The following is a 20,227-nucleotide window of genomic DNA, read 5'->3' as shown; positions in this document are numbered from 1 at the left end:
CAGAAATGAAAAGACACAAAGCACTTTAGATCATTTTTGGCTAAGCCAAATGCAATAACAAGATGAAGGCACACAAGGACGTTTTAAAAAGTTCTTTAGCAAGTACTTTCCTCTGTATCACAGGTTATGCCAAATATTTCAAGAATCAATGCAAACAAATTAGTTTGGCTGGTTCCTCAGTTATAAACCCGCTTTGACCTTGGGACCTGGGCCAGCTCAGTCCCATTAGAAAGATGAGAGAAGTGCGAGAAACAGAGTGCTGCTTCATATAGTGGTAACACACAGCAATCAGGGGTAGAAATGACTGCAAGAGGAGAGAGAAAGAGGAACACACTCCAGAGAGATGAAGGATGACTAGAAAAATGTGGCTGAAAAGACTAGGTACTTGGTGAATGACCTTCAGATGAGAAACGCTTCTACAAAGAGCAGCAAAGAGAGAAAGAGCATCCTCAGCCCTCAGCCACACACAACCCTTCTGTCAGCGTTACGAGGGCAGAGCGGTGACGAGCCAACAACACGGACACGTGAGGCACGGGAGCAGAGGAGAGGGATGGAGAGGAAAAACGAGAGGAAGGATTTAAACACAAAGACAGAGCGAGAGGGGGAAATCGAGGAAAATAAATCACGCTGAGAGAGCCACAGCAGCAGGAGGCTCTCTTTGGAGAGTGACAAGACATTAAAACACGAAGGATAAGCCATATAATAGAAGGGTGAATAAACAGGGGGAGAGAAGTGGCAGCACGAAGTCAGTTACATCACTGTGGTCTGCATGCTGCCCAGAGCCAGAGTCTTCAGCCCACAACCATGAGCCAGTCAGCTGTTGAAGACGTGGAGCTCCACCAATGACTGCTTGTACGCTGTCTGTTATGCGTTTGCCTAAAATACAGATAAGTCTACAATACTCAAACTACTTCTCAATGTCCAAACATACATTTTTTTCCTGTGTCGTGTTTTTGAGAGTCTTTAAAACCTCCCTCCCCTTTCTCTTGCCTCGGGCTACAGCCTGAATCTCTCCGCTTTTATTAAACCACTCGCTTAAGACCAATTACACCTGTGAAAACGTTTCAGAGCACGAATAAAACGATGGAAAAGGTCACGGTAAATGCGCTTCCTTAAATGATTAAACAAATTCCTGCAGTGGACTTTGCCCGCAGCTGTCGGTGCATTAATAAGCACAAGGGCGAGGGCTATGAACCTGCGAGGCTGGATTAGCAGCATGGACATACATGGAGCTGTTGTTGGTTGACTTCTTTCAGAAAGAGGCTGTGAAGTTTTGGAGGGGGTGGGAGTGGGCTACTGTTGGTGGAAGTCATGCTCTGTTAGGCTTAAGTACAGTACATCCGGCTACTGAAAAACACCGGCCAGTCTTTTATGAAATCCTATGGCCTGAGGTTTCAGTCACAGAAGATAAAAGCTCTTAAGTCTGCTTTATTTGAAGGTTTGTGCTTGGAGGAAACATTTCCAGGATCTTACATAAACCTGAGAGCTTAAAAAAAACGTAGGGATAGAAGTTAGTATTTAAATGAAATAACACCTATTATTTATTCACGATTTTCTTATTTTCTTCCATATATGCCTTATTACAGTTTTTCAACATAGCCAAGATTTCAAACGATGAGGTCAGTGCATGTAGAAGTAATCCCTGTGTGCCAAAATGTCAGGTTTCAGACTGCTCTAAACAGACAAATCGTTCTACTCTTGGCCTTTTATGATGTCATTAAGAACAGATATCCCTAATATGGTCAGTTGTAGCTGTGAAAAAAGGGTAGCCAATCAGATAAAAGTTTCCTTAAATGCAGGCTGGCCTTAAAGAAAGAAAAATGGGAGCTAAATAGCTTGTTTCAGATAGAGGCTGCACTAAAGTCTGGCATAAGATAAATAAGGGTTATTTTTTTTAATTACGACGCATCTCTATTAAAATATGGATTTGTTAAAAAGTGTGGTGTCTTCAAACAAACACGCATAAGTACACAAAGGGTTCCCTGCCTTTTATCCAGTGCTCATGAATCTGTGTGTCTTGACGACACGCCCATTTGCGCACAAAATTATATATGTTTTAGGTACGCTGTCATGCACACAATCTGCTTACCATGTAGTATCCAGGCAGCAGCTTCTGTAAGAATTCAGCCTCCTTGTGCATCACAGTCTTGATGATGAACTCATCGTCCTTTGTAAGGTAGAAGACTGAGCCACTCGCTCCAGGATTGGACAGCTCGATCAGAGGCTCGTTGCACAGGGAGTACTGCAGGGTTACACACAGAAAAATGACCAATGTTATGAAAAAGTTAAACAAAACAACTATAAATAAAACTTTAAATAGATGAGAAAGAATATTGACCTAATTTGACCTTACAATTGTTTACATAGAGGATATAGGACTAAGTAAAAGTACACTGATTTAGCTGTTAGTAGTACTTGTCTGCAAGACGCACAAATTGTACTACTCTGAAACTGAACGGAACTTCGTAGATGAGTTACAGAAAACATGTTTTTTTTAAAGTTGCAGTGTATTCGACGAAGTCATGGAACATGATCATTTCTTCAGTCAGTGTGAGTCACACTGAGTCAGTAAATTGTTAACGGTGTTCAGATTTGACTGAGCCATGACTCAGAAGAGTTCGCCTAAGTACTTTAATTGCTTCCATAAGCTCTGTATCACAGCCGCTGCTGCTGCCATAAAAGTGGAATTGGCTGAGTGGACCGAATCCTTTTCACCTCTCCCCGCATAGATCCCCCTTAACCCTTCCCATCTGGTTCTTTTAGATTACTGCAATCCACGCAAACGCTACCAGTGGAACACAAAAAAGCACAGAAAAATAATTACGGCACTTCATTATACATCTCCTCTGATACCTCCCTGTTAACAACTCATTAATGAAGAATACCACGCTGACTAGAACTCTCTGGGGATCAAATCTATAAATTAGGAGTTGCCTGCAGTGCTGATAATAAACATAAACACTGGAAATCAAACACAAACATCAGCATGCTGAGACACAGAGCCCAAGTTTGAATATTAATGAAACACAAAAGGCCATAGGACATATAAGGACATAGAATAAATATATATTTTACAGAATTACAATGGAAACAAACACAAAGCTGAAAGAACATGCTTTTAAAATTCCAACGTTGTAACCTTTTTTATACAAACACTCCTCATCTAACTTCCGCTAATTACTCACATTTGAACATTCTCCTGAATCAATTCCAACATTTTAAAACACACCTAAGCAGGACGGGAGGATAAGAATGTGAAGCTGACTAGGAACAGCAATAAGCAAACAGTTGGGAGGCTCATCTTCACACTAGGGCTGTTCGATATAACGATATATATATCGGATAACGACATAAAAGCGTCTATCGTTTCATTTTACACTATCGTTTGTTTTGTGGTGTCGTAAAATAAACAGTTTACGGCAATATTTTTTCATCCTTTTGATGGTCACTGTAGTGGCTATATTAATTTCCTAAAGTTCTCTCTTTGTCTTATTTTTAATATAACCACACTGCAGATGGACAAGCCCCTGTTTTTATGCGTTGTCGTTAGCAACAACGACGGCAAAACCATCGCTTGTCCGCTGGTTTAATTTCCACATTAACCTTTCACAATAAAGTTCAAGATCCTGTTGAGACTTTTCAAAATAAACTGAATCACGTGAAAGAGTATGCAGAGTGTTTACGGATGAGAAGCAAAAAAAAGCCGCCAGGTGCTAAAAAATAAACCTTAGACTCAAACGTTAGAACAGGCTTTTCCCCGCAGCACGCTGTGTAATAAATACTCACAAAGAAAACGGCGGCCTTTACAACTTATGTCTAAAAATGTATCGTTTCATGCATCAGTTAAAAAACTCGACTCCAGCTACATGACGTGCAGCTGGAAACACTTCACCAAGTCGAGTTGCCCGAGATTCACAGAATTTACAGAAAATGTTACATTTTTGTGATTTATATCGTTATCGGGATGATAGATGTCTTAATAAAGGGATATGAGATTTTGGTCATATCGCACAGCCCTACACTAAGATGTCTAATTTATCAGACGAGAAAGCCTCTTTAGAGATGTGATAAAACAGCATCAAACCTTCAGCGAACAGAACTGCTGCAGAGACTATTTAAGTGTTTCATTGTCTTTTTGGGTGTGAGAAAATCTAACATCTCTTTATCACTATTTACTGACAAAACAGAAAGGCCCGTAATTGGCAGGTCCACAGGAAATAACAAAAATCAGTAGCTGCCGCCACAAATGTGTCAACAACACATTATCTCTTCTGGCAGGCCCTAATGATTTGTCTATGAATAACTTGTTGGTGGTAACACATAACAGAGTGACTTGTTAGAAAGGCTGGATTAGATGGTGCCAGTGCTACAGCCCCACAACAGCAATGGCTGAAGCTGTCAGTCGTAGCAACACTAATGGATTGCATAATAATGGATTGCATTTATATAGCGCTTTTTAACAAGAAAAACTAACAAGCTTATTGTTGGTTACAAGACAGAGGAAATACGACCAAAGTGTTCTGGTAATGCAAAAAGCCGTTAACCCTCCAAATTACCTTTTAATGGCAGCAATTTTCTACGGTAACAAATTACTTTTTAACATCCACCACTAATGAGCTCTAACAACATCAGCTACCTGTGAACCGAAATGGCTCATATACAGTAATTTTTTATAGTGAGACTACATTTCAGTTCATAAGTCACAGAATAATTATGTTCTAGATTAAAACGTGAGCTTTTAATGCACACGCAGCTTCAACTTTGACTCTTATCCGTCACTTATCTGCTTTTACAACATAATGTTTTAATGTTTTAGCTTGTTCATAATGTTTTATTATGTCTTCTTAATGATTTCTGTCATCATTTTGTCTTTTTTCTCTCTTTTTATGCATTCAGAAATGTTTCCATGCTGCTGTTTTAGTACCTTGTAACTGTGGTTTAGAAAGATGCTATATAGAAATAGCATGTATCATCATCATCATCATCATTATTGTAGCACTTTATGCCCATAAATTTTAGCCTTGCAGTTGAAGTGAAAGGTTTTGTTTTTTTTAACTTACAACCAAAAATCCACAGCAGATTGAACACTAAACAGGAACATTAAGTCTTTCCTGAAGCACGTCTAACCAACAACCAGCGATCATGTAATCTTACTTTGGCCTTACTTTTGAAGCATTGTCTAAATAAATTTCAGTGGTCGTCAGTGCGTAAGTGTGCAAGTACAGAAATATCAGTGATATCTGATTTTAAAAATCATTGAAAGTTTTGTTGACTATGTCCCAAATTAAAGTGTTGACCCCTTAGGTTAGTGAGGTTTACAGTGGCCCCTCGTTTATCGCGGGAGTTAAGTCTTAAAAATAACCCGCGATAGGTGAAATCCGCAAAGGAGCCAACTTTATTTTTTAGTATTATTACAGATGCTGTAAGGCTGTAAAACCCCTCACTACACACTTTATACACTTTTCGCAGACAGGCACGAACATTTTCCCACTTTTCTCTCTTGTTTAAAAACCATCAAAGTTCAAACCTTTGTAGAAAAATAAGTCCAGTATTATAGAATGAAACAAAAGGCACCCGCGGTCGCCTTTGATAGTGCAAAACGTTTAATCAACATTGTTGTATTTATTGGGGAGAAAACTTACAAACATCTAGTGCAGCACTATGGAATCACACTGCTAGCAATCGAAGATTTATATAAATTTGAGAAGCTGAACGCATTCTGTACTATACAGGAGACACGGCACAAGATTGATTGACAATAGTCTACCGACAATCAGGATGCAGAACGCAATGCACAGTAAAATAAATAAATAAATAAATAAATAAAAGCATGCAAAATTGCACCAAAAAAATGCAGCGAAATAGCGAGGCTGCGAGAGGTGAGCCGTGTCATAGCGAGGGACCACTGTATACCACTTCCTCTGCTGCTGCTGCATTTTCTATAAATTTGAATTCAGGATTTGCTGAGCGCCGTTCAATTAACACCATCTACCAGTTAAGACAATCAACTAGATCACAGGTGTCGAACTCCAGGCCTCGAGGGCCGGTGTCCTGCAGGTTTTAGATGTGCCCTTGATCCAACACAGCTGATTTAAATGGCTAAATTACCTCCTCAATATGTCTTGAAGTTCTCCAGAGGCCTGGTAATGAACTGATCACTTGATTCAGGTGTGTTGACCCAGGGTGATATCTAAAACCTGCAGGACACCAGCCCTGGAGGCCTGGAGTTCGACACCCCTGAACTAGATTGTCCTATGTTATGTCCAAGTGCTTAAGGAAATGCTTAAAAAAGAAATAAAAGAGAATATGGACTCTAGATTCATATTATAATTTTGAGTTTACGCTGCTCAGATAAACTGAATTTCAGTGTGACCTAAAATCTGAATAACGAGTACAGCCAGTCAGTGGTGAAATGTCTCCAGTTGACTTGCTGACTGAGAGAGAAAAGGGAAAAAAGCCGGCACGATGCTGTGTTTCCACGTGGTTCAAGTACCAATGCATTGAGGACAAGTGCACATGGAGCATGCAAAAACACTGACTAATCAGTGTATGTATATGCAGAGCGTTGAATCATGCAGCCTCCAGGTTCCCCAGACAGAGGAAGAGAGACAAGCTCCAGACCTGCCTTCTCTTTCTCCAGCCTTCTTCTCCTCTTCTCTCTGCCCTCTCAGATGCTGTCTCATGGCTTATTGTCCACATTCCTTTTCACTTAGCTCTCTACTAAGATCCCACTTTTTATCAAGAGTTTTTTTCTTCTAATTCTGTTGTTTACATCTCTGCCCCAAAAAGTTGCAGTGATGCTTTTTTCTGTGTCAAATCGGTTTGGCCACTATCGGCCGTTAAAAATAAGTTTATTTATATCTAAAATTAGAGAAAAGGTGAAATGTCAAAAATTGTCCTTTCTAAAAAAAATTTATTGATAAGGTGTGTGTAGATTCAAATCAAAGAGTGCTTTAACCAATAAAGGAAAGTCTGCTACCAACCTCGATTGGTCTGCTACCACTCAAGTGTTTTCAATTACCTTAAACGTAGTCTGGATCTAGAGACAAAGACGAGTGAACTCTTACCAGGTAGTCATCCGGCCTGATGCCAAACAGTTCTCTGAAGTAGCGGAAGGCCACAGGAGCGTACGTTTTAAAGCGGAAATCCGGGAAATGATGGGCTGGAGTAAGGTTGCTCCCTTCACTAAAAGTTTAGGATAACAACATCCAATCAATAAATTTAAAACATTCCACTTATTAGTGCACTAGAGGGCTTTAGTGGGTGTTTGGGTGTAACAGAAACCTGGGGAAAAAGATGCTCTCCACCACGTAAAAGTCCTGCATTAACACATCTCTTTCAGGCTTGGAGCTCAGGTTACCCACTGTGTAACCGATGCCCAGCTGGATGGCACCTTTCAAGGCTGATGATGTGGTCTGCAAAAGAGGGAGTGGAGGAGGCAAAAATGAAATTCTTCAGCTTCTTCTAAACCTCACAGGACAGTCTGAGATTGCTCTTTAGAAATGTTTCAGTAAAATCTAATGGTATCATCTATAAAGTGTACAAAGGCAATGAGTCTACATCATGTCATTTCATATTTCGGATTACCAGACAAACAGAAAATTCATATATTTCTTAGATAAATTAACCTCTGGTAATAAAACTGACTGACAGAAACAGGGCAGGAAAACTAATTTTATAACACCTAGAGACATAGCACTATTCTTCAATAGCATATCAAAGGTCACTCTTAGAAACAGAAACTGTATAGTACACCTTCTTATAAGTAGTCTCCCCTGATGCGTCCACCCCTCTGTGTCCAATCTTCTTCCCTTGACCAGGCTGGCCTGAGGATGAGGCCATCTGATAAGAAGAAGAGAGAAGCAGACTATTATAATCCGGTCAGCAGTACTTGCACTTCTTTATGAACGGAGACCACATAAATATTAAAGAGTGGGAAGTGACAGAGAATCATTGAATGGCAGCAATTTCAATGTCTGATGTTTTTCATTCTGAAGCGATACACAGACTGTAGCTCAGCTAATGTAACGGAGCTGATGTAATGATTTTAGGATCTTATCCACTGCAAATAATTCTAGAGCCGCTGTACGTAATGGTCCCTGAGCTTTTGGTTTAAACTGGTATTTAAGTAGATTTAAATAATCTGCACACTCCTATTAAACAAATTGGGCAATACTTAAAGGCTTGCTAAAATGCGCTGTATATAAAAGGGATTGATCAAATTAGGAGGATTAAAGAAGACTTATTATGCTTATTTCCAGCTTTGAGTTTGAGTCGCGGCTCAGAATAATTCCTGTTTATCTCATACTGGGCTTTAGTGCAACGCCTCACTTCTTCCACAGTCTTAAGGAAAACATCCCTTTATTCTAATTGGGTGCCCCTCCCGAACTAAACTATTTGAACAACGTGCAGGCAGGGCTCTGTGCTGATGATCATATCTGCTCTCGCTGACACTGGAGAGAACAGCAGATTAAAAAAGGGCCATAAGCCATGTTTTTAGAGAAGGGTGGAGTGAGCTTTTGCCTCACTAAGGGTTACTTATTCAAACTCAGGATAGTTTAAATGTAGCTGTATATATGTATGTAGAGAGCAAGGATACATGCTGATAAAATGTTGTGTCCTATAAATACAGACAAGAAGAAAAATCACTAATGCTTTTAAATATTTTGTGCTGTTTGTAGTGACATTGGAGGCGGTTTTCAAGCACCAATTAAAAGCCTCACATGAAACCATTATAGTGGGATAGTATGGGACAAAAAGCAAAAATCAAAAGCAAAGTAAAAGTGTCATGGTCCTGGGCCATGTTGGCCCAGCATTCTTAGTTTTCTTGTATTTTTGTATTTTGTTCCTTATGCCGTGGTTCCTAGGTTCTGTTAAAGATGTTCCTTATTTGATTACCCCCTCTGTGTATCTGTGAGCCCTCGTTTCCCCTCCTTGTGTTTTATTTAATGTTTTCCCCAGCCCGTTATGTCTGTGCTCTCTCTCCTCCTGTCTGAACCTCTGTGTACTTCCTGTTTTACTTTGACAGTCTCTCGTCAGTATGTGTCATGTTGTGTTCACTCCTGCCCTGTCTCGTTACGATTATCTGTGTCAGCTGTGTTCCCCGTGTGCTCCCACTTCCCTCGTTAACCTTCTGTGTATTTATGTCTGCGTCTCCCTCAGTTCTGTGTCGTGTTCTCCCTCATGCCGTGTGTGATTCTCCCTGTGTTTCCTGGTGAAACATATTTAGTTTTTCCCAGTTTAGTTTTGTATTACTCGTGATCTGTCTTCCAGCAATAAAGCTGTGCTTTCTGAGTTTATTCCCCGTGTCCCCGTGAGTTTGCGTTTGGGTCCTCTCCTGCCTGCCACACGGCCTAATCATGACAAAAAAACAGAGAGACAGGTGCAGGTGGTGGCGGCTCACCTCTGTGATGAAGGCTTTCTTAGCAGCTGCATCTGTAGGAAAGGGGACAAGAAGAGACAAAGCACTGGCTGTAAGTCGCTCTGTGACAGAGAGGCTCCATTACTCAGCATCATTAGCCTTTCCGTGACAAAGATGAATCCCACAGGGTGGATGCAGCAGCCTAACATTATGTAATGACATTGTCAAACACAAGCAGGGGCCTGACTGAGTGACTGCAGGAAACAGTAACATCAAGGGCACGAAGTCCTTTAGAAAACCTACAACTGATTATTCTGCTGTGCAGGCGGCACTGAAGCCCATGTGTGTGACGGTTGACTAGACTATGCACCAAAATGTATCCTATTTATTTGTTCCAATGCCAATAGGTTTATTCAGACATTTACACTCCACCCACCCCAGCCCAAGTACAGGTTCACAGATACATGTGTGACTGCAAGCTCTCTTAATGAACTAACTTGAACTCAATATGCCTCTGTGGCGTGAATAATTCAATTCAATTCAATTTTATTTATATAGCGCCAAATCACAACAAAAGTCGCCTCAAGGCGCTTCATAAGGCACGGCGGGACCACAGATCCGTGTTTTGAGCCATTTATTTACACTGGCTGCAGCTCCCAAGCTGCCAGCCGCACATAACACCACAACAACAACCCCTGAGTCCCTGAGTTTTAACACCGCGGGTGTGATCTGCAAATGCTGTGCAGGTGCGTCCGCACGGCACCACAGACCACGCCCCACCACAGCCTCGTATCATGAGACAAGCTCAAACATATGACATAAACATTTCTAGTATGGTGACAACGTGCTACACTAATAAATACTAATCATACCAGTAAATACATGAAGTAAGGCAGTATCTGCCATGTTATGATCATTTCCAGCCTAATAACAGGATGTAAACAGTAGAAAAAGGCAATCAGAGTCCTGTTTCCACTAGGGAGGCCTGAAATAGACATAATTATAGACATATATAACACTCAGCATAATAATGGAGAGAAGGGTAGGAAAACAGGAAAGGGAGAACGGAAAATGAGCAAAAGAAAGAGTGGAAAGTGATGAAGAGGGTGGTTCAGAGATGGCTTCAGACAGAGAGGGAATTAATCAGCCTCACTCTGTTACTGTTATCATCATAACTGCTATCACACTCAGCAGCCCAGATGGTGGAATTTCTGGAGAAACTGCAGCAACACAGCCTGACAATTGGGAATAAATACACGATGATATAAATACAACTGATGAGACACTTTGATGAGGACACCGGTTTTGCTTATGTGATTACTTTTCACTTTTGGGAAACAGATGGAGCGGCAATGTTTAAAAGATTTTCTTGTGGTATTGTGTCAGTAAGGTTACAACACATCCCGTACCGCTGAGGAAAGCAGAAAGTATTGCTTTATTGCTTATGACAAGGTGATAGGCCTGATTTTGCTGGAGAAGATATTGCTTTCAAATCTCACTGCTGCACGCCTGGAAACATGCAACCCTGCTGTTAGGACAAAAGAGGAGCAGCTGGGTGAAAGCCCATTCAGCCGTTTCAATTAATATTCAGTCATCGTGAAAGAAAATACACCCTCTTTCAAAAAAAGAATCAAAAATATAATTAATCTTGAATTGTTTATCTACCACAAATTTAACCAAAATGCAGAAACAGTGTATTAGAAAGTACATCCTTATTGCTTACATGGGAATAAAGAGGTTTAGGATCAGCCAGGTACTGCTAATCAAATAAACTCATGAATGGATTAAGGGCAGGTGTGAGGTTTTTGGAGAATTCAGGAGTGTATTAACATAATGCCAAGGAGGAAAGATGACAGCAATGATTTAGAGAAGAAAATGTTGTCCCCCATCAATCTATGAAGAGTTATAAGACCATTTCCAAACAGTGTGAAGTCCATCGTTATGATTGTGAGATTATTTAGTGAAAAACAAGACAGCTTCCAATCTTCCCAAGAGTGAACCTTCCAGTAAATTCCACCCAAGATCTAACCATACAATGCTTGGAGAAACTGCAAACAAACCCTAAGTGCTGCATCTCAGACTCTAGAGCAGGGGTGTTGAACTCCAGCCCTCAAGGGCCGGTGTCCTGCGGGTTTTAGATCTCACCCTGGTTCAAAACACCTGAATCACATGATTAGTTCATTACCAGGCTTCTGGAGAACTTTAAGACATGACAGGAGGTCATTTAGCAATTTGTAAAATGGTAAATGACCTGTATTTTTATAGCGCTTTACTAGTTCCTAAGGACCCCAAAGCGCTTTACACATCCACCCATTCACACACTGGTGATGGTAAGCTACATTGTAGCCACAGCCATCCTGGGATGCACTGACAGAGGCGAGGCTGCCGGACACTGGCGCCACCGGGCCCTCTGACCACCACCAGTAGGCAACGGGTGAAGTGTCTTGCCCAAGGACACAACGACCAAGACTGTCCAAGCCGGGGCTCAAACCGGCAACCTTCCGATTACAAGGCAAACTCCCAACTCTTGAGCCACAATCGCCCCTAGCTGTGTATTATATTAGCTGTGTTGGATCAAGGGCACATCTAAGGCTACGTTCACACTGCAGGTCTTAATGCTCAATTCCGATTTTTCGATCAAATCCGATTTTTTTGTCTGCTCGTCCACACTACAAATAAAATGCGACAGCAAACGCGCTCTAGTGTGAACGCTCAAAGCGGCCCGCATGCGCAAAAGAAGATGTCACACACAACGCGCTCTGTTTAGACCCAGAGCAAACAATATTGTTTGACTGATGGCCCTTAATATAAAGACTTCGGACTTCACGTTTTAAGTTATTTTGTTATTTACATAATAATGTAGATAACCTAATAATTATCCTTATTGCTGTTTAAGAGGAGCGGTGCTTCAAAGGATAGTTGAAGATTTCTGTCAGAATCTGCAGATTATACAGTACAAATAAAATGTTCACGTTTCTCCAACGTTGTCTTCCCAACAGTTTCACCGGATGGCCAGGAAGCGTTCGCGATGTCTTATCAGGCGCTTCTCTGGCGCTGATAATTGGCGTCTGTCTTGTGTCAGTGACGTAAAAGACGGATTTAATGCGACTTGACCGTTCACACAGCAGTCGCTTTCTGAAACATCGGATATGTATCGGATTCAGTACCGCATACGAAAGTGACCCAGATCGGATTTAAAAATATCGGATTTGTGCCGTTCACACTGTCATACCATGATCGGATATGGGTCGCATAGGGTCAAAAAAATCGGATTTGATGCGCTTTCGCCTGCAGTGTGAACGTAGCCTAAAACCTGCAGGACACCGGCCCCCGAGGCCTGGAGTCAACACATGTGCTCTAGAGTTAGAAAAAGAAAAAGAAATGAATCAAGGTGCTGCAATGATCTATACATCAGCAAGATTGAAATGTTCTGGTTTAATGAACAGAAGCAACGCTTTAAAGAAGATTCAAAATGATGTGAACGGCTGATAAAGTCATACAGGAAACAATTATTTCAGATTACTGCTGCTAAAGGTGATTACGTTTAATTTTTCATGCACCGCTTCTGCACTTTTTTCTGGTAAAATAGTCAACCACATGATTTTCATTATGTCCTGATACGTAAAAGCTTAGAACTGAAAGAGGGTGTACCTTCTTGTAAAAGGTGACACAGAATCAAGCATCAAGTACAAGTTGGGTTGAGTTGCAAACAATTTCAGGGGAATTACCTTGGGATCACTTTCTACTGTTGTCCAGAAGCAACTGTGTTTGCTTTATTCGGCACAATTAATAGACAATGTCTGGAAAAGCTGCAGTGCAAGTGTGAAAACATCTCAGGTGGTGGAAGGAAATGTAAAAGGGAAGCTCATTTTGCTTTTCATGCAGCAAATGTTACCAGATCCCAGCGTCTGAATGTGCACAAGCTTTTGATGGTTTAAAATGTGTTGGCTCTGCTCCTCCCGAGGAAGCAATTTTCAGAGTGCGCATTACTGTGAACAATTCACAACAGGCTAAATGAGAACTGAACATGACTTTCAGCCTGGACTCTGCAGAGACTTCCTCTTCTAACCAGCACACTATGATTCACTGTCTCTCGCCAGCTGAGACACTAACAGCTAATACCAATAAGCCAGGGTTGTACAGGAGTGGGAGAGCATCCTCACAGCTTGACTTGGTGCTTGCAGCTCAAATGATAGCCAGCCTCTCTTAGTCTGCCTGCCTGCCTCTCGTGCATGCCCATGTGACTGAGCCTCACAGTAGCCAGTTCTCCACCCCTCCTCCTGCTCCGTCTCTCTTACTTGCTCCCTCTTCCACACACATATTCACACTGGGATGCACAAACAAGCGTGCTACGACAGCTTCCTGCAAGGTGGAACAACCAGTAATAAAAATATGGGTAAAACAAAGATGTTTGCAGTGCAGAAAGACACAACCGCATGCCTGTGCGCACATGCATGCGGTTGAATTTTTGTGCTTCTTCCACATCTCTCCAGTCACTTCAGAGTGTCTGCTCCAAATGTGTTGCATGTGTTTGCATGCAAAGGAATCTAACTAACTGTGGCTACATCTCTTCTTTTCCACATGCCTGCACCTGTCAAGACAGCCCCAAGAGTGTGTATGCGCGCAAAGGTATGTGGGATTGTGCAGTGACTGGGAATACACAAGATTAGGTGTGTGAGTCAAAGTAACAGCAGACCATACATTGGGTCCATACACTGCAGCTGGATGGCTGCCTTCTGACAAGCTCCTGTAAGATATCGGTAGTCTGCACAGGCATTGCATTAAGCAGCAGTCTGAGTGTAAGATACTTACAAGGCTTTTTTAAATCTAAGTCTAAATGTAACTTGTTGTATTCACTCAAAGAATCCATCCATCCTCCGGGTCTTTGCCAACATTAAGTAAACCCAGACGAGCCATTATTAAATTACTTTAAATTATGGAAAGAAGGAAATAGGTTAGGGAAGAGGAAATATTACACAGGAGCCAAAACTATATTAAAAATTTCAGCCTTTAAACTAATGCTTCTGTCAGCCTGAAATGCAATCACTGTATATTATGATTACAAGCACGTAATTAACTCCAACGGGGCGGTTATTTGATGGATTCAGGTTGCCTGCCTGTCTGTTTGTTTATTAGCACGGTTACTTAAAAAGTCCAACATACATTTGGATTAAAATGTTACCAGAGGTTGGGTCAGGCCTAACTAAACAGTGATTACCCCTGAGAGTCGGATCATATGTTCACAAATATAAGTTAAGAGAAATTAATGTCCTCAAGAAAACATCACAATCCAAGGATATTTTCTGAATGCAGGAAGTCCGTCGATGCATGATGTTAGGGCTGCACGATTTTGCATAAAATGAGAATCACGATTTTTTTTGCTTAGAATTGAGATCACGATTCTCTCACGATTTTCTTTTCCAGTATAAATATTTATTGCGCTTATTAACTGCACATCAACTTCGTAACAGTTGAGACTGAACATAAAAACAATAAATGTCTCACGTTTTGTGGTACAAAATGTTGTACTGCTTGAAATTTCGTCTCCACCGTTGCTCGACACTGCGTGTATAGAGCAGGTAGTGCAACAATAGAAAAATAGTTGCGGGACGGCACTGTGTAGCGTTTGTCTAGCGTGTTGATCATTTTCCTAAATCCCTCGTTTTGCACAGTGTTGATGGAGCCATATCTTTGGTCAGGTGATAAGTAATAGCCTCCGTAATTTCTTTGTGCCTGTGGGAGTTTGACGGGTATAGGGAAGCGCTGTATAAGGTTCCCGTTATTGATGTTTGGGTGGTTGACCGGGACGGATTTTCTCCTGTCACTTTCTCGTCATCCCTGACGTGTTCTCCGTTGTTTTTTCCCTGCCAATTTTAGCAGCCAGCTTCTGTATCACGTGGTATAAGGCTCCGCCCTTGTCATTTGTTGAGCAGGAAGAGTGAGCGCTTGTTTTCATGCAGATTACGTCCCGGATCAAAATGCGGTACAATCGTTGTCTTTTTTTTTTCTTTTTTTTTAAATTGTTGTCATTTGGAAATGAGCAGTGTTGGGAAGGTTACTTTTAAAATGTATTCCATTACAGAATACAGAATACATGCCCCAAAATGTATTCTGTAACGTATTCCGTTACGTTACTCAATGAGAGTAACATATTCTGAATACTTTGGATTACTTAATATATTATCATGCTGTTTACAACTACATGAATGTACTATTGCTGTGATTTATTACTGTTACTGAAGGTCCGCGGCTCCGAACCGTAGTAAAGGGACCTCTGGCTAATACAGCGGGTTCTGTGTCGGGCTAGCCGAAAACTAGCTTTACTTTGTTGTCTGGGTCAACTTTGCTAGCGAGAGACAGAGAGAGGCGTTGAAAGGCTGCTCCAACGGAACTTATTGTTTTTGGAGGAAAACACGAACACGGTGTACAGTCGAGTCTTAATAGCTTACTTACAACTGGGCTCGTCAGGCACTCTTCTTGGCTGCAGTGGTTATTATTATATTTACATGCTTCCAGCTCCCGTTTTTGCTCGATGACAGCTCATACTTTTCCTTTTTCTCCCTTCCTCGTTCACAGACACATAACGTGTATGACAGTCCATTCTCCCTGCAGCACGGACTACACTGCCTATGATGCTACATTCTTTAGAGCTATACCTGTAGCATTCTGCCTATTAGCTTAGCACAACAACAACAACAAAAAGGCCTCTCTCACCCAGGAAACACACAGTCGCAGAGAGAGCGTCACCCTGTAACCATGGTAACCGTAACGCTGCCGCCTGGAACAACAGAACGTAGCTGTCAAACAAAACCCAAACAGTCCTGACCCGCGACAATATGAAACAGGAAAGTACCGCCGTGTAATCCATTTATTTCAACAAAGTAACTGTATTCTAAATACCACCTTTTTAAACGGTAACTGTAACGGAATACAGTTACTCATATTTTGTATTTTAAATACGTAACGGCGGTACATGTATTCCGTTACTCCCCAACACTGGAAATGAGATCGCACATAAGTATGAATTGAGATCGCGATTTTCTAACGATTAATCGTGCAGCTCTACATGATGTGGAGAGAATTTTTCAGCCTTGGCAGAAGTGTGAAGTGGGGTGTGTGCATGAAGTGCAAGACTTGAAATCACAATGCCTTGCAGCTGTTCATGTAATTCCTGCCACATATATTAACAAAAACAAGCAGGAAGCTGATAAGAGCATGTTAAAGTCAATAAAGAAAAAACAGAGTAATAAGCTTATGTACCTACAAAAAATGTGAAAACAATAGCATATTTATATGCCTTGACCATGAATACAGGAGTCTTATTTGATAACATGTCTGTGGTATCTCTGCATTTACCTTTAACATATTTACCCTTCTCGTTCAGTGTTGCGAAGCTGCAGAACGAGGAGATACTGAAAAATTGTTCTCACTCCACCATTATATGGCAGCAGGCTGTAGAGTTCTTCAGGGGATGGAACAACAAATAGAGCCTTCCAAGTAAACAGCTCCTAGCTGAATCTGTTTCCTATCTAAATGGCGATTTGTTGGTTTATGGCTTCTTCTCATAACCCTGAAGAGAGTCGTCCATTACTGGCTGCTAATATTCACGCGAGGTGAAATGAGACAGACTGTACATCATTCTGAAAACCCCTGCGCTTATATGATTATGTTCATATTCTACTAGTTGGTTGTTTTCCAATTCCTGAAAGACCATCCACGCATATCTCTGCTAAACTATAGATTAAACCCTGTACATTTGCTCAACAGAGCTTAGATAATTATGCCTACAGATGAATCAAAGCATCCAATGTCTATCAATATGCAGGAAAGCATGTTAGCAAACAGCTGATCACATTAAACTTTATGTAGGGAATAACCCTGCTGGATAATGGATGCTTTTCCAGAAATGTATGAACTGGGGTTTCCATGAGTCCCATAATGTAAAATAGGTGTGATAAAATCCTCAAAACCCCACAAAAGTCTACAATACTAAGAGATAGAATAACCTGAGACATACCAACACATAAAATTTATTCTTGTCCAAACTTGCTTTACAATGTGCCGGATACTGCAAATTGAAACGCTTCACTGGGGGGGAAAAAACGCGGATTGCTAAGATCCAAACAGGATATTCTATTTTTCTTGATCTCTGCCTAAATGACTCATTAGAAACATTCCCATATTTATTGAAATCTTTCAGGTTAATCCAACATCTTTGACACTGAACTGGTACAATCACTCTTTGCTTTCTATGACGTGGACCTGAACAACACACACACACACACGCACAAACACTTTTTCTCCTTCTTGTTTCCATGGTGCCCCTATTGAGGTCAGCCGGCATTTTTATGACTAACTCACGTGTGCCTGGAATCAACAGACAGATGCTGCCTTCCACATGTCCTCTCATCCTGCTGTTAAATAGGGCATTGGTGCAGCCACACAGCAGTATATGATATAATGCAAACACATACACGTGCAAACAGGGTGAAAAAAAAAGAAAAGATAAGCTAAATAAAACCAAACCAACCTCCAGGGCTGAAAAGTGAAGCAAATGCAGAGGTGCCAAAAACTGCAATTCCCCGCAGTGGCCACTTGACACTGACTTTGACTCAATCCTCATAGATTCTTAGGTTAAAATGCCCACTTTCTGCAATGTAATAAACATGTTTGTAGCATTAAAAGGGGGCAAAACAATTAAAAGTCAGGAAGCAAAACCACTTCCAACACCAAATACTGGAAAACGCTGGAAATCTATACTGGCATGAACTGGATAATGTGTTAAGAGCGAAAGATCCCACATTGTCTGAATTAAATCAAAGTTATCAAATTACTGATGAATTTAAAAACACCTTGAAAATAAAAGTGAAAAAACGATCCAGCAGGCTGGTCCATCCATCCATCCATTTTTTTCCGCTTTTCCGGGGCTGGGTCACGGGGGCAGCAGCCCAAGCAGAGAAGTCCAGACCTCCCTCTCCCCAGCCACCTCCTCAAGCTTATCCGGGGGAACACCAAGGCGTTCCCAGGTCAGCCGAGAGATATAATCTCTCCAGCGTGTCCTGGGTCTGCCCCGGGGCCTCCTCCGGGTGGGACATGCCCGGAAAACCTCGCGCAGAAGGCGCCTAGGGGGCATCCTTGTCAGATGCCCAAACTACCTCAACTGGCTCCTTTCAATGTGGAGGAGCAGCGGCTCTACTCTGAGCCCCTCCTGAATGGCCGAACTTCTCACCCAATCTCTAGGGGAGAGGCCAGCCACCAATGGAGGAAGCCCATTTCCACCGCATGTATGTCACTACCCATAACTCGGGACCATAGGTGAGGGTAGGGGCGTAGATCGACCGGTAAATTGAGAGCTTCGCTTTTACACTCACCACAACAGACCGGTACAGCGTCCGCATCACTGCAGCCGTTGCACCAATCCGTCTGTCGATCTCCCGCTCCCTTCTTGTATCACCAGCAGGCCGGTCCATTTTTCAGAAATTTTACTGAAGTAACTAAAAATGGTACTCTGTAGTTTGTATGGCCCCCATGCCCTTATAATATCAGGGCATGAATGGTGTCCTGGGGGATCTCCCAGAACAGGGCATTAGTGGTGGACCTACCAATTGTGGTATTCTATGGCAACTGCCAATCAGGCTACATGGTGCCGGGCAGTTAACACAGGGCCCAACCGAAGACATTTTGCTCTCAGGCCGCCCTCATGACGTGTGTTTCTGATTGTTTGGCCAGAGGTATTCACACCAGGTCCTCTTCTCCTTGCACAAAGAAGCAGATACTGTCCCTGCTGATGGGTTGAAAACCTTCTATTTTAGAGTTCACATTTAGAGCAAATACCTAAAAATCCTCAGAACTACTTTATGTAGTAGATTCTTCTTTAGTGAATCTAAACAACAAAATGACTCACAAAGACGAAACAACTCGCGCGTTTGCGTAATTCTACACATCACACACACTGTAGACAGCCTTGTGTCTTACTGACGGCAGCGTCTGGCCCAGATGGGATCAATATTGGTTCTCCCTGAGGATGCGCTAAGTAAGAGGCTTCTCTGAGATGATTGGTTATTATCTTGGCAGAGACTCACTGATGATGGTCCAGCAATTGATTGGGTGTTAATTTTTCATGCCACAACAAAGCAGCTTTTGATAGCCGTGTCAAAGTGCGCCTGACCCACAGAAAGCAGAAATCCATCATTCTGTCAGTATTTAAATGCAGAAAAAAATCAACACAGTAGCCTAGTCTGTACTCAGCAGCATAAAGTAGAGCCAATGAACAACGCTGGATGATATAATGTAATATTATCTCTAATGGTGGCGAGGTCCTGAATGGTGCAGATGTTCAGAAAGACAGAATATCCTCAGGTTCTCCTTGTTTTTTGTTAAGAAGATGGTTAATATAAACTTCACTCCACAAAAAAACCAATACTGCAACTGCGACTTCTCTTTAGACTGAGACAGGGAAAACTGATCCTAAATCTTTGTTATTAAGCCTTTCTAACCTCGAGCCCTTGAGCTCAGTATCCATCAGGCTGTGTACTTTTCCATGACCACACCAGCCAGCTCGTGTGGTCCTCGCTCCTCCATCTGGTTTGGGTCCAGAATGAAGCGCAGGAAACAGTAATAACAACTTAGTGATAGTTTACTGATGTACATTAGTGCTATGTGTCGTTTGATGATTTTTTAAATGACGCTCTTTACTTAGCAGATACATGTGATGATCTCCTGATTTCCGAGCACCATTTTCATCTTACCACAGGACATCATCAGTGGTCATGTGAAGTTCACGCCATCACGGGTCAGTGCTGTTCTGGCAGCACGAAGGGGACCTATGCAAAATTCGGCAGGTGGTTTAAATGTAGTGGCTTTATT

The 20,227-nt window shown here is 41.7% G+C and overlaps 1 protein-coding gene across 5 annotated transcripts in view; it reads right to left on the bottom strand.

The window, feature by feature from the left end:
- pip5k1ca (phosphatidylinositol-4-phosphate 5-kinase, type I, gamma a) overlaps nt 1-20,227 on the bottom strand; it is a 56,384-nt gene that overhangs the window by 24,125 nt on the left and 12,032 nt on the right. For all 5 annotated transcript variants that reach the window (XM_085152045.1, XM_085152046.1, XM_085152048.1 and 2 more), the window contains exons 2-6: nt 9,404-9,435; nt 7,756-7,842; nt 7,285-7,415; nt 7,068-7,185; nt 2,090-2,242 (exon numbers count right to left, since the gene is read on the bottom strand). In XM_085152045.1, the coding sequence (XP_085008171.1) occupies nt 2,090-2,242; nt 7,068-7,185; nt 7,285-7,415; nt 7,756-7,842; nt 9,404-9,435 (521 nt within the window). The remainder of the gene's footprint in view (nt 1-2,089; nt 2,243-7,067; nt 7,186-7,284; nt 7,416-7,755; nt 7,843-9,403; nt 9,436-20,227) is intronic.

This window comes from Neolamprologus multifasciatus, chromosome 23 (assembly GCF_963576455.1).
Source record: "Neolamprologus multifasciatus chromosome 23, fNeoMul1.2, whole genome shotgun sequence".
Classification (NCBI taxonomy): Eukaryota; Metazoa; Chordata; class Actinopteri; order Cichliformes; family Cichlidae; genus Neolamprologus; species Neolamprologus multifasciatus.
This window is presented reverse-complemented; position numbering and strand designations above follow the sequence as displayed.